This window comes from Diceros bicornis, chromosome 32 (genome assembly GCF_020826845.1).
Source record: "Diceros bicornis minor isolate mBicDic1 chromosome 32, mDicBic1.mat.cur, whole genome shotgun sequence".
In the NCBI taxonomy this organism is placed as follows: domain Eukaryota; kingdom Metazoa; phylum Chordata; class Mammalia; order Perissodactyla; family Rhinocerotidae; genus Diceros; species Diceros bicornis.
The window spans coordinates 543,542-565,882 of record NC_080771.1 but is presented as its reverse complement, the minus strand read 5'-3'; the positions used below and the strand labels follow the sequence as shown (position 1 = coordinate 565,882).

Here is a 22,341-nt window from a genome sequence, read left to right as displayed (position 1 = left end):
GGCCTTTTGTCTGAGGATGGAACCTCAGGCCAACCTATGAAGTACAAACCTAGCCTTACCTAACCCAGCACCAACGAACTCTTCTTTAATACAGCTCACCTCATCCTCCCTTTCCCTCATAAAAACCCTAAGCCCCTCTCCTGTAATTGGGACACTATTTGGGTTTCCACCTGAACCTGTGCTCCCCGAATTCAATTCTGTGATCCCAAAACAAACGCTCCACTGCCTCTCATTTTGGCTCTTTACTTCTAGGTTAAGAGCCCCATTTCCAGGCATGGCTTGTTAGTTCTTCGAAAATCACCTCAAATTACGTCCCAATTCAACTTTGTCAACCGCCTCCCTGTAAACAGAAACCCAAAACCCGGGGGCGAGAAGAACCTCTCGCCCGCCAGCGGACAGCGCGCAGGCGCAGGTCACGCGCTCGGCGGAGGCTGCAGGGGGCGGGGCCCGTGCGGATACGGGCTGTGCAAGCCTCCCTTTCATTGGCCCCAGAGCCTCGGCCCACTCTCCAATCAGAAGCGCCCGCATCATCACATCGCGAGGCTAGGAGGCCGCCCGCGGAAATTTGAAATGGCTGACGGGGTGCTGGCGGGTGTCTGGCTGGGGTCGGAGGCGATGGCGCCGTGTCCGGGGCCGGAGCCCAGTGGCTGGGGGGCCGAGGAGGAGCCGGCGCCCCTCGAGAAAGGTGAGCACCCGCCCTGCCGGCCGAGGAGCCGCCTCCCAGCGGCGGGCCGTGTCCGCGGCGGCCTGTGGCGTTGGGCCCCCCGAGGGCGCCCGGGTCTTAGGCCTTCCGGACCCGCGGGCGGGGTGACGATGGTGGCCGTGCGAGGCTCCGACCCACTCTCGGGACGTCAAAGTCGGGCGGTACCTTGGGCAACTGCCCCTTCTCCCTGGCAGTCTGGCCTCAGCTTCCCGAGACCGGGAGGAGTTGACCGGCCGGGAGTTCCCAGCCCGGATGTCTGGGTGGGCTTCCGGAGGCTCGGGGCGCCTGTCTCTGTGCGGGAGGGCTCACCTTTTCTATCCGCATCTCAGAGGAGGTCGTGAACCACACTCTGCTTTCTCGAAAGAAGCAACCTGAACCCTTGGCCTAGATAGCTGCACTGAGCACTGAGGGCAGGTGACATGCCCAAAGTTAGCGGAGCCAATTTGGGACAGAGTCTGAAAATAGAACCCAGGTCTAGTTCTCAGTCCTTTCTGCCTCTTTATGGAGATTCCATTATTTATTTATTTTTCCTGATATTTTAAGCTGGTTCAGGTTTTTAGTTTAACATTTTCAGTTGCATTGTGTACTGGAAAGTCCTGACAAAGTGAGAAAACATGGATGTGACTTAATTCCACTACTAACCCCTCTTATGAACTGGCAAAAGTCACGTGGCTTCAGTTTTCCCATCTGGAAAACAGAGCCAATGGTCCTACAGAGTGGTGTCAATGAAGTGAAATAATGTGTGAAAAGCAGTACTTTCAAAGTGGCTGTAAAGAATTGTGCTGACGTAAGGTATTCTTTCTTTTCCTCTTTTTTTATTGTTAAAATACACATAACATAAAATTTACCATCTTAATCATTTTTTAAGTGTATAGGTCAGTGGTATTAAATACTTTTACGTTGTTGTATAGCCATCACCAGAATCCAATCCCATAACTCTTTTCATCTTGCAAACTGAAACTCTATACCTGTTGAATGATAACTCCCCATTCCCCCTCCCGTCAGGCCTGGCAACCATGATCATACTTTCTGTCTATGATTTTGACTACTCTAAGTACCTCATATCAGTGGAATCATACAGTATTTGTCTTTCTGTGACTGGCTTATTTCACTCAGCATAATGTCCTCAAGGTTCATCCATGTTGTAGCATATTGCGGAATTTCCTTCCTTTTTAAGGTTGAATAATGTTCTATTGTATGGATATACCACATTTTGCTTATCCATTTATCCATTGATGGACACTTGGGTTGCTTCCCTGTTTTAGCTATTGTGAATAATGCTGCTATGAATGTGGGTGTACCAATATCTCTTGGAGACCCTGCTTTCAATTCTTTGGGGTGTATACCCAGAACTGGAGTTTCTGGGTCATATGGTGATTCTATTTTTAAGTTTTTGAGGAACCACCATTTTGTTTTCCACAGCAGCTGTACCATTTTGCATGCCTGTCAGCAGTGCACAAAGGTTTCTATTTCTCCACATCCTTGCCAACACTTGTTTTCTTGATAGCTTTTCTTGTTTTTTTGATAGTAGCCATCCTAATGGGTGTGAGGTGAAGGTATTAGTTCTTTAACAAACATTTACATATACTATGTGATGGGTACTGTTGTAAGTGATTAACAAGTAATTTATTTAATTCTCAATTTAATTGAAGTAGGCATACTATTTTACCTTCCCTTTATAGGAGAGGAAACTGATGCACAGAGAGGTTGTCTCACAGCTAGTAAGGTATTGATGTCCTCTGAGGCTCATGTGCGCTGGTGTTGGAGAGCAGTAGCCCCTTGAGTACACTTTGGTCATCTGTTGGGTCAAGTAATTCTGGTGGCTGAACAGGGGCAAAGAAGTCGAAGAAAGAGAAAATGTAGGGGGTGGAGGGAGAGAAAGACTGCTGCTAATAACAGTCTCAGATACGTTCCCTGAAACCACCTCTGGAAACTACTTTGCGAGTCTAAATGCTACCCTCAGCATTGTTTATTTAGTAGTCGTTTTGTTGATTAAAAACATCATATTACACAGAATTAGATATGCCACTGGCCAAATCAGGCCTTATGAAACATAATTACATACAGCCCAACCCGAATGTGATTAGCATTTTCTAATCTTTTCCTTAGGTACAGTCATTGAAATTAGTGAGGAGGAACCTAGTAGCTTTAGTGAAGTAAACCTTATGCACTATTAAGAATCTCTCATCCCTGTTTATTGAGGGACCATTGACAGACTGATGTTGTAGAAAATAAAAGGAGACTTCAACTCGTTTGAGAGGGAGTGTAGGAAACCAGCTCTTTACTTTAATGCAGCTTTATGGAATTGTTTTGGGAAAAAAAAGACTAAGATATTTGACTGTTACACGTTGCTAGCCATAGTAAGAATCATAGCTGTATCCTTTGAAGGAGAACTTGGGTGATTTCCACTGAAATAAAAAACAACCCTCTTGCTCTGCCTCCCTGAAAAACTTCACAGAACAACAACAAAAACCTAACCTGTGAAAGATTTTAAGTTCATATTATTTTGAAGTAGAACTTGGATTTTGAGATATTTTTAAGTTTGGAAAACTGGTTTCTTCTGACAACGATAGAGGTAAGGAAAGCATCATACCAAATCCTTGTTTATGTTTTGCTTGGAGTTTCTAAGCAAGGATATGAAAACAGTAGCAGTGTATAAGCACTGGATGTGTCTGGGATAGTTGAGCCTACTTATTTTTGTTGTTCTCTTAGGTTTCTTCCAAGATGAAGATTCATACAGTGATTGTAGCAATCATGATAAGCCAGGTACCGGTTTACAAAGCTTTGTGCCAGAAGGAAAAACTCATTTCCCAGAAATGTTCCAAACAAGTCATCTTTTGTTCTATGAGCGATTTAGAGCCTATCAAGATTACATTTTAGGTGAGTTGGTTCTCTTATCTTTAGTTAACAAGTAGTTTGTCCATCTCAGTCCTTTAGACTGCCCGTTGTTGGTTCTGAGAAAGTGGATTTATTAACTTCTCTCTGTTTTATGCATTCTCCATTCTTTCTGTGTTTAATTTGTTTGTAGCTGACTGCAAGGCCTCTGAGGTAAGAGAATTCACAGCGGAGTTCTTGGAGAAGGTCCTTGAACCGTCTGGATGGCGGGCAGTCTGGCACACTAGTGTGTTCGAGGTGCTGGTTGAGGTAAATTTAATTCTGTTGTTAAGACATTTGTCTCTAGCTAAAAGCACTTTCCTTCAGACTGTTATAGCCACAGTGTATATATATATATATTTTTTTTTCTTTTTTTTTTTTTTTTGTGAGGAGATCAGCCCTGAGCTAACATCCGCCAATCCTCCTCTTTTTTTGCTGAGGAAGACGGCCCTGGGCTAACATCTGTGCCTATCTTCCTCCACTTTATATGGGACGCCGCCACAGCATGGCTTACCAAGCAGTGCGTCGGTGCGCGCCCGGGATCCGAACCAGCGAACCCCGGGCCGCCGCAGCGGAGCGCGCGCACTTAACCGCTTGCGCCACCGGGCCGGCCCCTATATATTTTTTTTTAATTGATGTTTTAATGGTTTCTAACATTGTGAAATTTTGGGTTGTACATTTTTGTTTGTCCATCACCATATATATGACTCCCTTCACCCCTTGTGCCCACCCCCCACCCCCACTGCCCCTGGTAACCACAGTCCAGTTTTCTCTGTCCATGTGTTGGTTTATATTCCACATATGAGTGAGATCATACAGTGTTTGTCTTTCTCTTTCTGGCTTATTTCACTTAACATAATACGCTCCAGGCCCATCCATGTTGTTGCAAATAGGACGATTTTGTCTTTTTTTATGGCTGAGTAGTATTCCATTGTATATATATATACCACATTTTCTTAATCCAATCGTCTGTCGAGGGACACTTAGGTTGCTTCCACTTCTTGGCTATGGTGAATAATGCTGCAATGAACATAGGGGTGCATAAGCCTCTTTGGATTGTTGATTTCAGGTGCGTTGGATAGATTCCCAGTAGTGGGATGGCTGGATCATAGGGCATCTCTATTTTTAATTCTTTGAGGAATCTCCATACCGTTTTCCATAGAGGCTGCACCAGTTTGCATTCCCACCAGCTGTGTATGAGGGTTCCTGTTTCTCCACATCCTCTCCAACATTTGTTGTTTTTTGTCTTGGTGATTCAAAATGTATATTTTTAATTAAAGTTTATGAGCTGATTGAAAGTAGCATGTTTTTCACATCTAATTGCCATGGTGTGTGAAGTGTTCTGCAAATTTTAAAGGCAGCTGAAGAGGAGCTACCAGAGAATTGAGGCGGTTTAAGTTTCAATGTCATTTGATGAGGGGAAATGGGTTGTAAACCTATGATGGGGAGGAGGTGTTTGAGACCATTTAAAAAATAAAGAGGCCTGATTATGAAGTCAATGGAGTTCCAATTAATTTTTTACCTTCTAGTTGTAGCCCATTATGTAGCTCAAACCAAACAGGCATTTGAAAACTAGCCTGTTTTTGCCTAACAAATTTGTAGATATGTGGTTAATCTCTTGATAATGTGTTCCATTGCAGAAAGTAAAAACAATCTTATTTTTCAACTGAGTGGACTTTTTACGTTAAATTTGCACTCTAATTACAGCTGTGAATTTTTTCTCAGTGTTTCTTAACTGGACCACAAAAGCCCTGTTAAACTAACATATGACAGTAGGGAGTGTGAATACGAGTTGTTGCCAAAGCTCCTTCAGAAAATGCCGTCCCCACTGCAGGGATTACAGACAAGACCGGGGGCTGTAGCTGCTCCCTCTGAGGTTTAAATTTTGGATTATGCAAATATCTTTGGTTGCAGTTCAGGCTAATAATTTGATTATGATGATGTCATTGTTGTGTCCCCCGGCCCTGTCAATTCTCTAAATGCAGTCCGGGTTGTTGTTTTAAAGAGAAGTGTGCCATTTCCTCTAACTGAAACCTCTAATACATTGCATTTACCAAAGGCCTGGTGTTGGCCTTATGGCTTCTCGTTGTGCTCGAGAACACGTTAAAATCCAAGCTCCTTCCATCCCTTCACATCCTGGTCTCCTTGCCCCCAGCTCTCACCTCATCTCCTGCTGTCCCCACCCCCATTTCCTTCCTTTGGTTCCAGCAAGAAACACTGCCTTTCTGCTCCTCTGGCTGCCAAGCTCATCTCTGCTACAGGACCTTTTGCACCTTCCTGCTCTTCAGATGCTGCTTCCTTTTCATCTTCTTCGTCGCAGCTCAGAAGTGACTCCCCCTGACCATCCCAGGAAAACCAGACCACTAACCCTGCTAGTTATTCTCTGTCACATACTTGTCACCATCCTATTTATTTGTCTCCTCGATTACAATATAAGTTCCATGTGGGTAAGAAAAAGGCTTCCCCCTCCCATTTCATGCTTAAAGAAAATCAGGCCAGGGTCCGGCCTGTGGCTTAGTGGTTAAGTGCGCATGCTCTGCTATTGGCGGCCCGGGTTGGGTTCCCCAGCGCACACCTACCTACCGCTTGTCCGGCCATGCTGAGGCGGCATCCCACATACAGCAACTAGCAGGATGTGCAACTATGACGTACAACTATCTACTGGGGCTTTGGGGAGAAAAAAGGGAAAAAAAAAAGGGAGGAGGATTGGCAATAGATGTTAGCTCAGGGCCGGTCTTCCTCAGCAAAAAGAGGAGGACTGGCATGGATGTTAGCTCAGGGCTGATCTTCCTCACAAAAACAAAAAACAAAAACAAACAAACAAACAAACAAATCAGACTATAAGTAGTGTTTTATATGTGTCTTAATTTTGATTTCCATGTGTTAAGTCACACTATTTTAAATTTCAGGTCACAGATGTGGACTTTGCAGCCTTGAAGGCTGTAGTGAGACTTGCTGACCCGTACCTCTGTGAATCTCAAGTGAGCACTTTTACCCTGGAGTGTATGAAAGAGCTCCTCGAGCTGAAGGAACATCGGTTGCCCCTGCAGGAGCTGTGGGTTGTTTTTGATGATTCTGGAGTATTTGACCAGACAGCGCTTGCAATTGAGCATGTCAGGTAGAAAGAGAGTTGATAAAAATAATCTTGTGGCCAGAAACTTTGGATGAAATGCAGTAATTCTGGGTTATATTGTACCTAGATTTGAAACTCAAACTGTAAACTTGGTCATTGCAATATTTTAAAATATTCAAAGACAGGGGACTCTTGTTTAAATTAAAAAAATTTTTAAAGATGTTTTAAGTTTTCATTTTGAGACAATTTCAGACTTACAGAAAAGTTGAAAAAATAGTACAAAGGATTCCTGTATAGCTTTCACTCAGTGTCCCCAAATGTTAACAAAAGATAAGAGATTCTTAATTTTGTTTGTATATATTTGGAAACTGTCTTAAAAATTCTGAAAGCTAAGGCTTATGGTTGACGTACTTGAATATAAGAGGAAAGGAAGAAAGTGATGGGGCCGGCCCCTTGGCTTAGCGGTTAAGTGTGTGCACTCCACTACTGGCGGCCGGTTCGGATCCCGGGTGCGCACCGACGCACTGCTTCTCCCGCGGTGCTGAGGCCGCGTCCCACATACAGCAACTAGAAGGATGTGCAACTATGACGTACAACTATCTACTGGGGCTTTGGGGAAGAAAAAAAAAGGAGGAGGATTGGCAATAGATGTTAGCTCAGAGCCGGTCTTCCTCAGCAAAAAGAGGAGTATTAGCATGGATGTTAGCTCAGGGCTGATCTTCCTCACAAAAAAAAAAAAAAAAAAAAAGAAAGTGATGAAGGTGGTATACCAGGACCTGTGCACTGATAAGACCCGTACACAGTTTTTTCAAGGATGTGTCTGGTCAAAAAAGGTGTTTTCTCATTTCCAGGATCCTTAGCGGATGTGCTCATGCCTTGCAACCTTTTTTGGTTGATTTCCACTTGCATAAGTGCACCCCTTGTCCCCTCAGTGAGAAGGAAAGTCCATACCTGAATTAATAGGTATGCTTTTTTCAGTTTTCCAGATAAATCTTTTGTCAGTTGCTGATACAAATAGTTCTTTTGGATCTTCTGTACATAAGTATATTCACTAAGAAAGACTTACTTTTGGCTATTTTAAAATAGACTTATATTCCTCCAGGAACTGGAAGACTGGATAATATAATGATCATGTTAATGATGTTCTTGGTGTTTTGTAGTTTAAAAAGTACTTTCCAGTTTTTAACTCACTCATTAGTGAGTTAACCTGGTTTTGCCAAGCTTAATTTGAATACTCTACAAAGAAGCCGAGTGTCTTGGTTCCTGCTTCCAAGACATCTCATTGAAAATTTTTAATTGTATGTAAGAACATTTAACCCTAGATGTTCAATATTAGGCCAAGCAATATAAATATAAAGAATTGGCTTCTGTCCAGAATTGGAATAACTCCCTTATATTTCTCTCACTTAAAATAATCCATCAATTGAAGCATTTGAAGGTAAAGGGATAATTGATGAGTTTAGGAATCATGGAGCTAATCTATGGGTATAAAAGTTGATAGAAAGACAAGTATCTGGAATTAGTAATGGCATTATTTGAAGGGGAGCCTGGCTAAATATATTCTTAATTTTGATGGCTCACATTCTGGTCAGTGCCCAGAAAAGGTCAAATTAGGAGGGTTTTCATTTGTTTGTTTATTCAATAAGTATTCAAGCGTTGAGTCCTGTGCTGAGGGTGAGATTTGACTGGTGCACGAAACAAACACAGTCACCATCACCAGAGAGCTGTCAGTCTACAGGTGGGAGATGACCTTTGATGAAATAATCACACAGAGATATATACGTGATTGGAAACTGCAGGGAGTGCTATGAAGAATTACAGAGTGTTCTAAGACTGGGTCAGGTTGCTGTTACCTGCTTATTTCCTGAGGAAATGGCATTTGAACTTGGTTCTGAAGGGTTGGCTAGGTGAAAGGGGTTCTGGCAGGGGTGGGGGAGGGAACAGGTCCAGGAGCTCAGTGAGCTGAAGGAGCCAAAAGGCCAGCATGGCTGGAGCACAGACAGTAATGGGAGAGACTTAGGTAACCAGCTTAGAGAGCTTGTCAGGGGTCAGAAGCTGCAGAGCTATGTCAGCCAATTAATCATTGTTGTCTTTAAGAGCAGTGGGAAACCACTGAAGGGTTTTCATTCAAGGGTGAATATGATCAGCTTTGTGTTTTAAAAGGTTCATTCTGGCTGCTGTGTGGAAAACAAATGGAGGGAGATGGAATAGGGAGACCAGTTAAGAGGCAAGAGCGTAGACTAGAGTGAGGAGATGGAGAGGACAGATGGAGGCTTATTGAGAAAGTAGGATGGCTAGGACTTGGTGGTGGAGTGGGTATGGGGGATGAGGAGATGTGAGTGGATATAGGAGAAGTCAAGGTTGCCTCTCAAGTTTGTGTCTTGAGAGAATAAACACTGGAGGACGTGCAGATGTGAATGCTCAATATGGTACTGGTGAGGATGATATTTGAGCTGGGTCTTGAAATGTCAATATAAGGTTCCCAGGTGGAGAAGTTGGAAGGCACTTCTGGCAGCGTGCCCAGCATGCCACACGGAGATTTTAAAGAGCTTGTGAAATTAGGAGTTTGCATGCTGGGGTTCTGAGGCAAGAGAGATGCTCAAGAGCCAGATTGTGAATCCATGTCATATCACCATGTTCAGGAATTTGGATTTTAGTCTGAGGGCAACAAGGAGCCAGCAGAGTTTTTTTAATTGAGTAAAGGCATTCTCATGTTCATTTTTTTTTTTTTTTTATGAGGAAGACTGGCTCTGAGCTAACATCCATTGGCCAATCCTCCTCTTTTTGCTGAGGAAGATTAGCTCTGAGCTAACATCTTTGCCCATCTTCCTCCATTTTGTATGTGGGACACCTGCCACAGAATGGCTTGACGAGCTGTGCGTAGGTCTGTGCCCGTGATCTGAAGCTGTGAACCCTGGGCCGCCGAAGCAGAGCGAGTGAACTTAACCACTACACCACCGGGCCAGCCCCCATTTTTTTTTTTTTAAAGATGGACTCTAGAAGTGAAGAGACTGGCAGTCCAATTTACAAGCATTATGAGATGGCTTCATTTTCACTGCTCCTTCCTTTTAATAGTAGAACTTCTTGACAGAGTTATAGTCAGTTTGTGCTTCCTGGCTTTCCAGTAATGTTTCAGTCCCTACAGCACCCCTGAAGTTGTGCTTAAGGTCACCAAAGTCCTCCATGTTCTTGTCACCAGTTGTCACTTCTCTGATTCATCTTGCTTGACCTCTGGGTCACATTCTAGTTATTTGATCATTCCCATCTTCTTCACACGTTCTCCTCCCAGCTTCTGGGACACCACCATTCTGATGCTGTGTCATTGGCTTTCTTTCTTGGTCATCTTGGCTGGCTTTTCCTCTCATGCTCAAACTTTAGAATGTTTGGAGTTACCCAGGGATCAGTCCTAGGCTGTCTACTCTTTTCTCTCTGTAATCAGCATTGGAAGCACTTTAGAATCACCTGGGAATTTTCTTTATGGGAGTCGTCCAACTAATACATGAAGAAAGAATGATAGGATCAGAATATCAGTATTTTGCAACTGGTAATGAAATAAAGGTTCTAGGCAATGATCATCAATGTCTGCTATGACTATTGGCAGAAAACTGATGGGGAACTTCATAGTAGATGGATCAGGCTGACAGCACGATTGATCATTGATTGAATCCATTGATCATTCTTAACCTCGTCATCAAAAGAGATGACCAGGTGTCATGTGCTTTCTGATGGAATAATACTTCCACATGAAGTATTTTTGCCCAAAAATCCTTCCTAAAGCTGCTCAAGTCTCTAGATCTTACTATCAGTTTACTAGAAATAAAGGAAACAGAAGAACATGTTAAACAACTCTACGGGAATGCAATCAATAGAATTCAGAGTGTGGGAAACTATTAAATAAATTGCAAGAAGAAAAAGAGGGAGGGATAATCTACAGAATAAAGTGATTTAATTAGAGACAGTGGCTGTCCCTTGTTTGGATCCTGATTTGAACAGGCCAAATGTAAAACAACAACAAAAGAGACAATTAGGGAAAATTGAACACTGACTGGATATTCTGATATTAAGGAATTAAAAACTTTTTTTTTTTTGGTATAAAGATTTATTTTACAGAAACATACTGTGCAGGAAATTCACAAATTTATGAATGAAATGAGATGTCTGAGATTTGCTTTAAAATAATCCATGTCAGGATTGTGGGGGGAGGGGAACAGAGAAGTAAGTGGGTGGGATAGAGATGAAATAAGATTTGCCATGAGTTGATAACTGTTGAAGCTGGGTGATGGATGCATGGTATTCATGATACTATTTGCACTTGTATATGTTTGAAATTTTCCATAATAAAAAATCTGTTAAATCACTTGGGCACTTTAAAAACATATGGATCCTGTATATCACCCCCTCTCCCTGCTGCCAGCCTTTAAGAGAGTCTGATTTATTGGCCTGGATAGGATTGGGAATCTACTTTTAAAAGCTTCCCAGGGGACTCTAACGTGCAGCCAGGGTTGAGAACTACTGCTTTATGTTATGTCCCTAGATGATCTCATCTCTTGCTTTGATGCGTCAATATGCTGGCAGCTCCCAGATTTGTGTCTCTAGCCCTGGCTCTCCCTCTAGCTCTGGGCTTGTATATTCGTCTTTACTCAGACGTCATCCACTTGGAGGTCACACAGGCATCTCAATTTGAACATGGCAAGAACAGAACTCTTTCTTGTCAACCCTAAACCTGTTTCTCTCCCAGTTTTTTCTGTCTCAACAAATGGCACTACCATCCACCCAGTTACAGATGGTCAATAAGTAGTTCTTCTGATAAAAAGAAAGTCCTACCAGAGCCAGTGTTGTGGAGAAACTTCTTTAGCCCATCTGAAGAAGGTCCGTGTGACTCCTATCAAGAATGTGTAGCAGATCCATAGCATTCTCCACCATAGTTGGTAGAATTGTTTTGATTTCCTCTGTAGCTCTCACCCATCCAAAAGCCTAACATTTTGAGCCAGTGATTCAATTTGAATGTTACTAATTTCCTTTTTAGGTTTTTCTACCAAAACATTTGGAGGAGTTGGGATGAAGAAGAGGAGGATGAGTACGATTATTTTGTCAGATGTGTTGAACCTCGATTGAGATTGTAAGTATTTATTAGTGACCTTGTACACGCTGGAAAATAGCCACCCATGGTTTAATTTTACCTGCCTGTTGTATATATACGTCAGGGGCCCACAGAAACAGAAACAGACTGATGTACAAATGGCGTAACCGATAGACAAATTACTAAATGGAATTTGTACAAGTGCAGAGAAACCTACTTTTAGTGTTTATAAACTGAGTCTGAAAGCAGAGAGTTCAAAAACATACAACTTTTATAAATCTGAATAAAACTCAACTGAGCTAATGTGTTAGAAAAAACGCCTTTGTTAAATTCAAAGACAATTGTTTGAAAAACAGTGAAATTAAATTGAATTACAGAAGACGTTTTTGTTGTCATTTTGTTAAAGAGTACTTTTAAAGATATATGGCTTTATTATAAGTTCCTGCAGTAAAACACACTAGGCTAAACGAACAGATTTATCTCAGGATGTTGTGTCAAGTTCTTGTCTTTAATCTTATTTGACAAATAGATGAAAATACTAAATAGTTAATATTCGTGGTGAATAAGAGTTTCCAAAATACCTAAACACATTCTTCTTCTAACTTATCATATTTTGGAAGGGAAAAACCCTTCCGTACAAAAATAGCACAAATCAACCATGCAACCCAAATAGTTGTTTTTCTGCGCTTTGTTACATGTGGCATTTAGCCTTCCACTAGATGGTGCTCTAAGACCAGAGAAGTTTTCTTATATTCATGAGTAGTCATTTTATAGGCAGTGCAGCAGTAAGAATAAAATTAGAACTTGCACTCCAAAAAAATTGTACAAGATAATTTTTTTCCATGTGTGAAAGATGATTTGGTTACATAAGATAAGCCAGTAACTCTACATTTTTGGAATCCAATTTGACTTAGTAAGCTTCTCTTGGTGTAAATAGTAAATAATAAGTAGAAAATATGTGAAAAGTCTGGTTAATGGTTCTACCTGGTTTAGAATTATGTGTATCTGATTTCAGCTCTTCATAAATTGACTATAACTTCTATTTAGCTTTTCCAATTTTTCCATTGTGCATTTCCTGTTTTCCCATAGTGTATTCAATAAAATGCCAGAATTTCAATGCTTGCAAATTTTCTAATTTTGATACACTCGCTCTTAAAGAGCAGTGATTGGTTTTGATTGAAGTGAAATATAATGGTAGGTGAATATTGTATATCTGGCAAATTTGATCTTTACTTGGAAAAAAACTATTCCTATTTGACAGCCTTACGTGTTTGAACAGCAGGAAATGATTTATGTACGTACTTTGTACATCACTGGCAGGTAGGAAAGCATAAGGGAGGAATTGCTTTTAGTTATTGAGAAGGAACTTTGGTACGTGATGGATAAACTACAATGTTATCAAATGTAGGCAGACTCTTCAAAAAGGTCTGTAGGCTAAGATAGGAGTAGAGCTATCAACAGTCAAGATTTAAAGGGAATCAGACCATATTGTCTGGATTTTGCACTGTGCAGTAAATATTTTTCCTTTCTAATTCAAAACACTGTTTCAAAGCTTATGGGTCTGAGACACAGATGTTGGTTCATTGCTTCTAGACTATAAAGTATCACTATAATGAGAAGAAATAAGCTGATTGGCACGGATATTGGAAATGCTTAGAAACTTATTTTAAAATTTGAGTCTTAATCTTCGTAACTTAATAGACCTAATCAAGCAGTCAGTGGTTTGCTCCCCAATTTCTTGTTTGTAAAGTGGGTTTCTAGAATATCTTTAAGTCCGTATGGATTAACCAAAGCAGATGAACTCCTTGCTTTTTAAGCTTCACCTAATTCATTTACTTGAAAAGTGGAAATAAATTTATTTTTTATTCCTTTTAAATACTGTTTGAATGTTCACCATAATTTGATGTGTTTGTTTAGGATGTGGTTCTGTTTTTTTTCCCCTATCTTATTTACAGCATGACTGAGTGAAAAAAACATCATCTAAGGCAATAGTTCTCAACCTTGGCTGCGCATTAGAATCCCCAAGGAACTTTAAAAAATACCTCTCTACTTCTAGAGACCAATTTAATTGGTCTGGATGGAGACCTGGGCGTCTGTATTTTTTAAAGCTCCCCAGTGTGTCTAATATGCAGCCAAGGTTGAGAAGCTCTGGCCTAAGGCATAGCTAATCAATATACTTTTTTAATTGAGAAATAAAGCAATTATTTTAAAACTACAGATAACGACAATAATATTGCAGTTTATTCTCAAATCCATTGACTTCACATCCATTTTCTTGATTGTACATTCATAAATTATTTTATTGCATTTAGAAATACTTTTTGTTTATATATTTGATGTTATATAAATTAATAATAAATTTTAAGTGCCAATAAAGTAGTCCAATACAAAGTTATTTTGTTTTAATCACTCTCCAGTAATGACAGTTTATTTTTTTCCTCAGAATCTCAAAGGCTTATGTTTTTGAAATACTCTAATACTCCTCCTGAGGGAATATTCAGCATAATTTTGTGCCATAGTGCTTTAAATGTGAAGAAGGACTAGATGATTTGAATCATTTTTAATTTTTGATCCTATAAATATGACATTCTTAAACATTGTTATGAAACTATTTAGGATACTTCCTTCCCCACCCCCACCCCCAGATTGCCCTCTGCCACCCACTTATTAAGATTTTGAGTCTACTATATCAGAAAATAATTTCTTATTAAATAATGATATAAATACAAATAATACAAATTGTGCAACGTGAACTTTCAGTGTTTCTAAAGCACAAATGCTTGGATCTAAGAAGAAAAAATAGCAACTCCTCAAAAGAAGAAAAATTATAGTGACTTTAGTGAAGTGGTGCTTGAAACTTGCAACAGCTTCCACTTATAATCGAGTGCTATTCAGAAAGACTTAACGTGTACCTGAGTTATATACTACAAAACACTTTTCTTACTGGGTCTTTGAGGACTGAATGGGCTGTCTTAATGACAGGAAAATGTGTCTGAAAGGCGGTGGATTTCAATTTGCTTTTAAACTTGCAGGCATTATGACATTCTTGAAGACCGAGTTCCCTCAGGACTTATTGTTGACTACCACAACCTGTTGTCTCAATGTGAGGAAAGTTACAGGAAGTTTTTAAATCTGAGAAGCAGTTTGTCACATTGTGACTCTGATTCTGAGCAGGAAAATATCTCCATGGTGGAAGGGTTAAAATTGTATTCAGAGATCGAACAGTTGAAACAAAAGCTAAAACTCATTGAGAATCCTTTGTTGAGGTACGTGTATCTGTTCTGCTTAGTTAGTTGGCATCTTTTCTCACTGGCTATCTTACTAGAACTGATGGGTCTGTGTGGTTTCTTTAAGATATGTGTTTGGTTATCAGAAGAATTCTAATATCCAAGCAAAGGGCATCCGTCCAAATGGTCAGAAGATCACCCATGTGGTCGCCTCCACCATGATGACTGGTCTGCTGTGGTCCCTGCTCAGGGACAGGCTTTGTCAGGAGCCTTGTAAGGAGGAAACAGAGATTCAGGTAAAAGGAGAATTTCTTGCTCCAGGTGGCTTTATTTTGCTTCCGATGTACCCCAGGTTTTCCTGAATTCTACAGAGTGTTTACAGGAGCTTCCCAGAGCTGGTTTCTGTGCAGTGGGGATAGTGAGAGCACTGCCTTCTGTCAGCGCTGGTCACCAAGCCTGCACTGGGTTCAGTGATACTGAAGGTATCTTCAGTAGGAGTGTGAAGGAGATACTTACGCGTGCAGTTTTGGCTCCTTTTTCAAAGTGAAACAAGAAGGCACATGGAGTAATATTCAGGTTGCTTTTGGGGGTGTATATTTGCAATATGTTGTTGTTGTTTTCTAGTTCCACGGTGATCCGTTGTCTGCTATAAATGCCTGCTATGAAGGTGACACTGTTATTGTTTGTCCTGGCCGTTACGTGGTACATGGCACATTCTCCATTGCTGACTCCATTGAGTTGGAAGGTGAGTATGGAAGATCACACAACCAAACTCATGTATGATACACTTAAGAAAATAGTAAATCACTGATCTTGTTGAAGCTCCAAGAATATGATTTCAACCCATTTGATTTCAGATGAGGTGCCTTAAAACATTAAGGGTATTTAAAGCGTACACGGTATTGACTCAGTGTTTGAGCAACTTGAGTGAGGTATGGTTCTTTGTGGCATTACATGTGTTGGGAAGACAAATACAGAGAAAAAAGACCATTAGGAAGAACCATACTTTCCAGATTGTAGGTGGTTTATGGAAAGAAAATCTCATTTCTAGAATAAAAAAAAATATTTTAAGCAATATTTTTTTTAAAGTTTAGTATTGTTTTATTTGTTGCTTACTCTTATTTTGCATATGTTGTGCATGGCTTTTTGTTTTAAATTTAGCATATTTTTGTGAGGTATAGCTCGAACTTGGAAATGGACCAAAAATCTTTATCTTACTTCTTTAAAAGCTTGCTGAATGTCACAAATTCAACACTTTGTATCTTCATATTGAAAGATTATTAAAAAGAACTTTTTAGCAGTTATAATCTTATTGTACATCTAGAGTGATTCCTAAATTTAGGTTACTTTTCAATCATTCGTCTTGGTCCTGTATATTTCCGTAACGTATCAAACGTAGATGCACCTGCTCAGCTATTTACCAAAAGATCTTCAAGTTAACAATAAAGCAAAAAATCATATACCATTTTAGGACTTGTGCAGCTGTTCACAAACTGCTTAAGCTATGTTCTTTATCTTGTCAGAACTTCTTAATGGAAGCACGGCTGGGAGTTTAATTTCCTGCTGTTCACTAGTACATCACCTCACCCCTTTTTTGTTTTATGTGTGTAATTTTTGTTCTTTCTCTTCTCTAATATTTGATATATAATAGATGTATGTATATAAATAACACATTTGTAGGATAAATCATTGCAATAAAAACACTTTATTTTTTGGCGTGGTGAAAGTAGCATTAATATTATAGATTGTATGGTGGGTAAGAGTTCTTCCTAGATTGGTGAGGAAATTATAATGTAATTGCCAAAATGTCATAACTAACCATGTAGAATTCTGATAGTTAAGTGTAAAAATGACTGTAAATTTACTAATAGAGGGTATTTCTGAGAATTTGGGGAATCAGATGGTATCTCTAGAGTGAATATATGGAGTACTTGTTCCTGAGTAAGATCAAGCTTATCTGCTAGCTTATCTGATCTATAGCTAACACTTAGAATAAGAGATATACATTGAGTACCTACTATGTGTAGGGTATTAACAGTACTTATAGTAGGGTTTTTCTTTCTTGTTTAGAACATCCATTCACTTAGGTGGTGGTTTTATGTTTTAAACTGCTAAGAATACATAACTTGTTTATGTAATAATCTGTTTTTTCCTTAATGTGGCGATTATTTTTATATGTTTTCTTTTTCTGATGATAAAAAACAATGGTTATTGTAGAAAATGTGCAAAATACAGGCAGACACATAAAAAGAATCAGAAAAAAAAATGACTCATAATCCAGTCGTCTGGGTTCCTCACTGGCAGCATCCCCAGGTCTGGAGCCCTCTTGCGTCCTCTAGTGCCCCAAAGGCTTGTCTGCACTCTTCACATATAGGAAACCTTGGTGGCTTTGCCTCTTTAATGTAGTTACTGCTTTTATTTACTCAAGCAGAAACTCATTTTAAACAGTGAGAATTATTTCTTACAGCTCTGTCTATGTGGTTCTGTTTTATGATGCAAGTCAGGCAAATTCTCTAGTTTTCTGGTGCTCCAATTTTTTGTAAGCCCATTCAGAGGTCTGGCCTGCATTGTTAGTTTGATTAAGATTTGTAGAGATCCAATGTTGTTTATTGGTTAGCCAAGTAGACCTATTTTTCCAAAAGCTAAAACTGTTTAAAGACAATTTGTCAGATTTTAAGTCAATCTGTTTAAGAGAATTTTAAAATTAGAAAATCTTGAGAAATGCTTAGGCTTTTTCAAACCTAATTTATATTAGAAAAATAGAATCGTACAGTTGGAAAAAAGGCTTATGAGGGCTAAATGCTTTAAAGCCCTTTGACTCAGCTGTGAGTACTTAGGATTATTTTTTTTTAAAGCAGTTTTGTAAGTGAATTTAGTGCGGAGCTGGTCTGAGATGATTGATAGGGTAGTTTTCCTGATATGGGGGCAAATTGAGTTGTTATTAAAAATTGTATAGCTGGTTTAAATTAAACAAGATATGTGAGGAGACAATTAGATTTTATGTACATACAACTGGGTTGACTGGTCTCAAATACCATTTGGATCATTTAAAATAGAGAAATATATCATAGCAATTTTGTGTTTGGACATTTCCCCTCACCCATCTTAAGTGTTCTTGCTCTCTTCCTTAGGATATGGTCTACCAGATGATATTGTGATAGAGAAGAGGGGCAAAGGAGACACTTTTGTGGATTGTACGGGTGCAGATATTAAAATCTCAAGCATAAAATTTGTTCAACATGATGCTGTAGAAGGAATCTTAAGTAAGTGTCTGAATATTTCGTGTGTTATTTGTTCCAGGCTTTGAAGGAAAACTTTACTTTCCCTGGAAGATACAGTTTAATAAAATACCACTCTCGGGTATGTGAAAGGCTGATTAATTATTTATGTACAAAGCATGATGACTTAGGAGGCTTACTCTAAAGTGAAAAAGAGTTCAGCCTATTCTTATAATTTGGTTTCTGTGTGATGATTTTTCTCCTTTGAAGCATTCCAGCACTGTGGCCTGTGTTCTTGGTGCTCACTTTAGCCCTAGGCTCACACGTCTGTCTTCATGTTGCCCTATTGTTTGTTCCTAGGATCTGCATCCCCTTTCTTGAATTGGGTCTCCTTTTCTTCTCCCTTTCAGAATATTCATGAAAGTTACTTTCTGATACTTTTTTTGTAATGAAAAGTGCCTTTTAACTTGATTTTGCATTTCTGAGGTCAAGTCATTCTTTTTTAAGAATGCTGCTTTTAGATTTTAGAATATAACTCAAAATAGTCATTATTTTGTAAATTATGAATTTGTAATTCCAGTAACAAAGTTTAAATGATAGCTATTGAGAAATATTTAGACTTTGTCTAATGTCAGCTCTAGGCCATTTCTAATGTTGGAAAAGATACATTACTTCCTAAAGCATTGGAATGCGTGTTTTCATCATAGTCATTCACCATGGCAAGACGACGTTGGAAAACTGTGTACTGCAGTGTGAAACTACAGGGGTCACAGTACGAACCTCAGCAGAATTTTTAATGAAGAATTCGGATTTATATGGTGCCAAGGTATGATAATTTGTTATCCTTTGGGGAAGTAGTTTAGGTTTAAGTTGTAAATAAGTAAATAAAATGTGGGACCAAGATGTAAATGCATACTCCTGTTCTCTTTCTTCCAAGAATTCAGACACTTATATGTACTAGTCAGCCAGACTCAATTGTATAGTTCTTCTTATTTAGCATTTTCTTTTTTTTTTTAACAGTTTTATTTATTTATTTATTTATTTGAGAGGAAGATCAGCCCTGAGCTAACGTCCATGCTAATCCTCCTCATTTTGCTGAGGAAGACCGGCTCTGAGCTAACATCTATTGCCAATCCTCCTCCTTTTTTTTTTTTTTTTTTTTTTTTTGCCCCCAAAGCCCCAGTACGTTGTTGTATGTCATAGTTGCACATCCTTCTAGTTGCTGTATGTGGGACGCCGCCTCAGCATGGCCGGAGAAATGGTGCGTCGGCGCGCCCGGGATCCCATCCGGGGCTGCCAGTAGCAGAGTGCGCGCACTTAACCGCTAAGCCACGGGGCCGGCCCATTATTTAGCATTTTCAAAACAGAGATTAGGGAGAAAAATAATAGATCTCACAGTTTCTCGATGATAACTGTAAGAGAGATTTAGATCCTTAAAGTTGTAACTTTGTAAATGATTTTGTAGCAATTGAAGCTCAGTTGCTTTTTTTAAAATTATACTTTATATTTTATAGTGTAAATAAGTTACACTATTTAATTGTAGATTCACAGGCTGTTGTAAGAAATAATACAGAAATATCCTATATGTATACCCTTTACCAGTTTCCCCCAATTGTAACATCTTACAAAACTATAGTACAGTGTCACAACCAGGAGAACCTTGATTCAGTCCCCGTGAATATTTCCATGACTCACGTTACCCTTTTACAGCCACATCCACTTGCTTTTCCTTCCGACTTCCTCCCTGATCGCTGGCAAACGCTAGCCTGTTCCTCATTTCTATTATTTCATCAGGTCAAGAATGTTAACGTACGCAGAATCATACAGTATGTAGCCTTTTGGGAATGGCTGTTTCACTCAGCTCAATTCTCTAGAGCTTCATCCAGGTTGTTGCATGCACCAATCGGTTGTTCCTCTTTATTGCTGAGTGGTATTCTGATGTATGGTTGATTGTTCCACAGTTTAACTGTTCACCTGTTGAGGGACATCTGGGTTGTTTCCAGTTTTTGGCTATTGTAAATAAAGCTGCTGTAAACATTTGTGTACAGCTTATTGTGTGAACAGTTTTCATTTCTCTGGGGTAGATGCCCAGGAGTACAGTTGTGGGTCATATGGTAGTTGCATGTTTACTTTTTTTTTTTTTTTTTTTTTTTAAAGAAATTGTCAGGGGCCGGCCTGGTGGCCCAGCGGTTAAGTGCACACACTACGCTTCCACGGCCCTGGGTTCTCAGGTTCGGATCGTGTACCAACGCACCGCTTGTCAAGCCATGCTGTGGTGGGGTCCCATGTAAAGTAGAGGAAGATGAGCACAGATGTTAGCTCAGGGCCAATCTTCCTCAGCAAAAAGAGGAGGATTGGCACTGGATGTTAGCTCAGGGCTGATCTTCCTCACAAAAAAAAAAAAGAAAGAAAGAAACTGCCAAACTGTTTGCCAGACTAGTTGTACATTTTACGTTCCCACCAGCAGTGTTTGAGTGATCTAGTGTGTTCATATCCTCACCAGCATTTGGTATTTGCACTATTTTTAATTTTAGCCATCTGATAGCTGTTGTTTAACTTGCATTTCCCTAGTGGTTAATGATGTTGAACGTTTTTTCGTGTGCTTAACTGCCATCCATATCTCCTCTTCAGGGAAATGTCTATTCATGACTTTTGCTCATTTTCTAATTGGATTGTTTGTTCTTTTATACTGTAGAGTTTTGAGAGTTCTTTTTATATTCTAAATACTAGTCCTCTGTTGGAAATGTGGTTTACAGATATTTTATGCTAGTCTGTAGCTTATCTTTTTGTCTTCACTTTTTGCTCTTACAGAGCAAAATTTTACATTTTAATGAAGTTTAATTTATCAGACTTTTTCCTTTTATGGGTTGTGCTTTTGGTGTTAAGTGTAAGAACTCCACCTAGCTCTAGATCTCAAAGATTTTCTCCTATTTTTTTCCTAAAAATTTTATAGTTTACATTTTACATTTAAGATCATAATCCATTTTTGAGTTAATTTTGGTATACAATGTGAGTTTTAGGTTAAGTTTCCTTTATTTGCCTATGGATGTCCAGTTGCAACTCCACCATTTCTTAAAAAGGCTGTCCTTCCTCTAATAAATTGGTTTTGCACCCTTGTCAAAAATCATTTGGGTATATTTGTGTGGATCCATCCCTGGGTTCTCTTTTCTGTTCCACTGATCTGTGTACTTATCCTTCCACCAATACCTGTAGCTATGTATTAAGTCTTGAAATCTGGTAGAGTGATTCCTCCTACTTTGTTTATCTTTTTCAAAATTGTTTCAGCTATTCTGGTTCCTTTGCCTTTCAATATAAATTTTAGAAAAATCTTGTCTGTATCTACAAAAAGTCTTGCTGAGATTTTTTTGTGTGTGTGTGAGGAAGATTAGCCCTGAGCTAACATTCGTTGCCAATCCTCCTCTTTTTGCTGAGGAAGATTGGCCCTGGGCTAACATCTGTGCCCATCTTCCTCTACTTTATATGTGGGACACCTGCCACAGCATGGCTTGATAAGTGATGCGTAGGTCCGCGCCCAGGATCCAAACCCGTGAACCCCGAGCTGCTGAAGTGGAGCACGCGAACTTAGCCACTACACCACCAGGCCAACCCCGTCTTGATGAGATTTAGATAGGAGTTCCAATAAACTGTGGTGCAGCAATGGCTCCTGGTGCACCAGGATTGGTGATATGCACGACTCCCCACCCAGCCTGTTAGGCCTCATGTCAGCCTGGGGAGGCAGGTAGACCATTTCTTCTTCTAAATTGCCAAATGTAAGTGTATAGAGGTGTTTGTGGCATTCCCTTATTCTTTTGATGTCTGCAGAGTCTGTGGTGATATTCCCTATTAATTCTTGATTTTGGTAGTTTGTGTAGTCTTTCTTTTGTTTCTTTGTCAAATCTTGCTAGATGCTTGTCAATTTTATTGATTTTTTTTCAAAGTGCCAGCTCTTTGTTTCATTGATTTTTCTTTATTCTATTTTCATTTATTTCTTCTCTTGTCTTTATTATTTTCTTCCTTCTGTTTGCTTTGGGTTTATTTTGCTCTTTTTCTAGGTTCTTCAGGTGAGAGCTTAGATTATTGATTTGAGACTTTTCCTTGTTTCTAATGTACACTTTTAATGTTATAAATTTCCCTCTTGGTGCTGCTTTAGCTGTGTTCCACAAATT

The 22,341-nt window shown here is 39.6% G+C and overlaps 1 protein-coding gene across 1 annotated transcript in view; it reads left to right on the top strand.

Moving 5' to 3' along the window:
- The first annotated feature begins 555 nt into the window (after nt 1-555).
- The window catches only part of SHCBP1 (SHC binding and spindle associated 1), a 29,188-nt gene continuing 7,402 nt past the window's right edge, over nt 556-22,341 (top strand). Inside the window, exons 1-10 of the mRNA XM_058527729.1 lie at nt 556-685; nt 3,416-3,583; nt 3,732-3,847; nt 6,487-6,695; nt 11,677-11,769; nt 14,763-14,996; nt 15,085-15,253; nt 15,582-15,702; nt 18,089-18,220; nt 18,883-19,001. Coding sequence (XP_058383712.1) covers nt 571-685; nt 3,416-3,583; nt 3,732-3,847; nt 6,487-6,695; nt 11,677-11,769; nt 14,763-14,996; nt 15,085-15,253; nt 15,582-15,702; nt 18,089-18,220; nt 18,883-19,001 — 1,476 coding nt within the window. The 5' untranslated portion in view covers nt 556-570. The remainder of the gene's footprint in view (nt 686-3,415; nt 3,584-3,731; nt 3,848-6,486; nt 6,696-11,676; nt 11,770-14,762; nt 14,997-15,084; nt 15,254-15,581; nt 15,703-18,088; nt 18,221-18,882; nt 19,002-22,341) is intronic.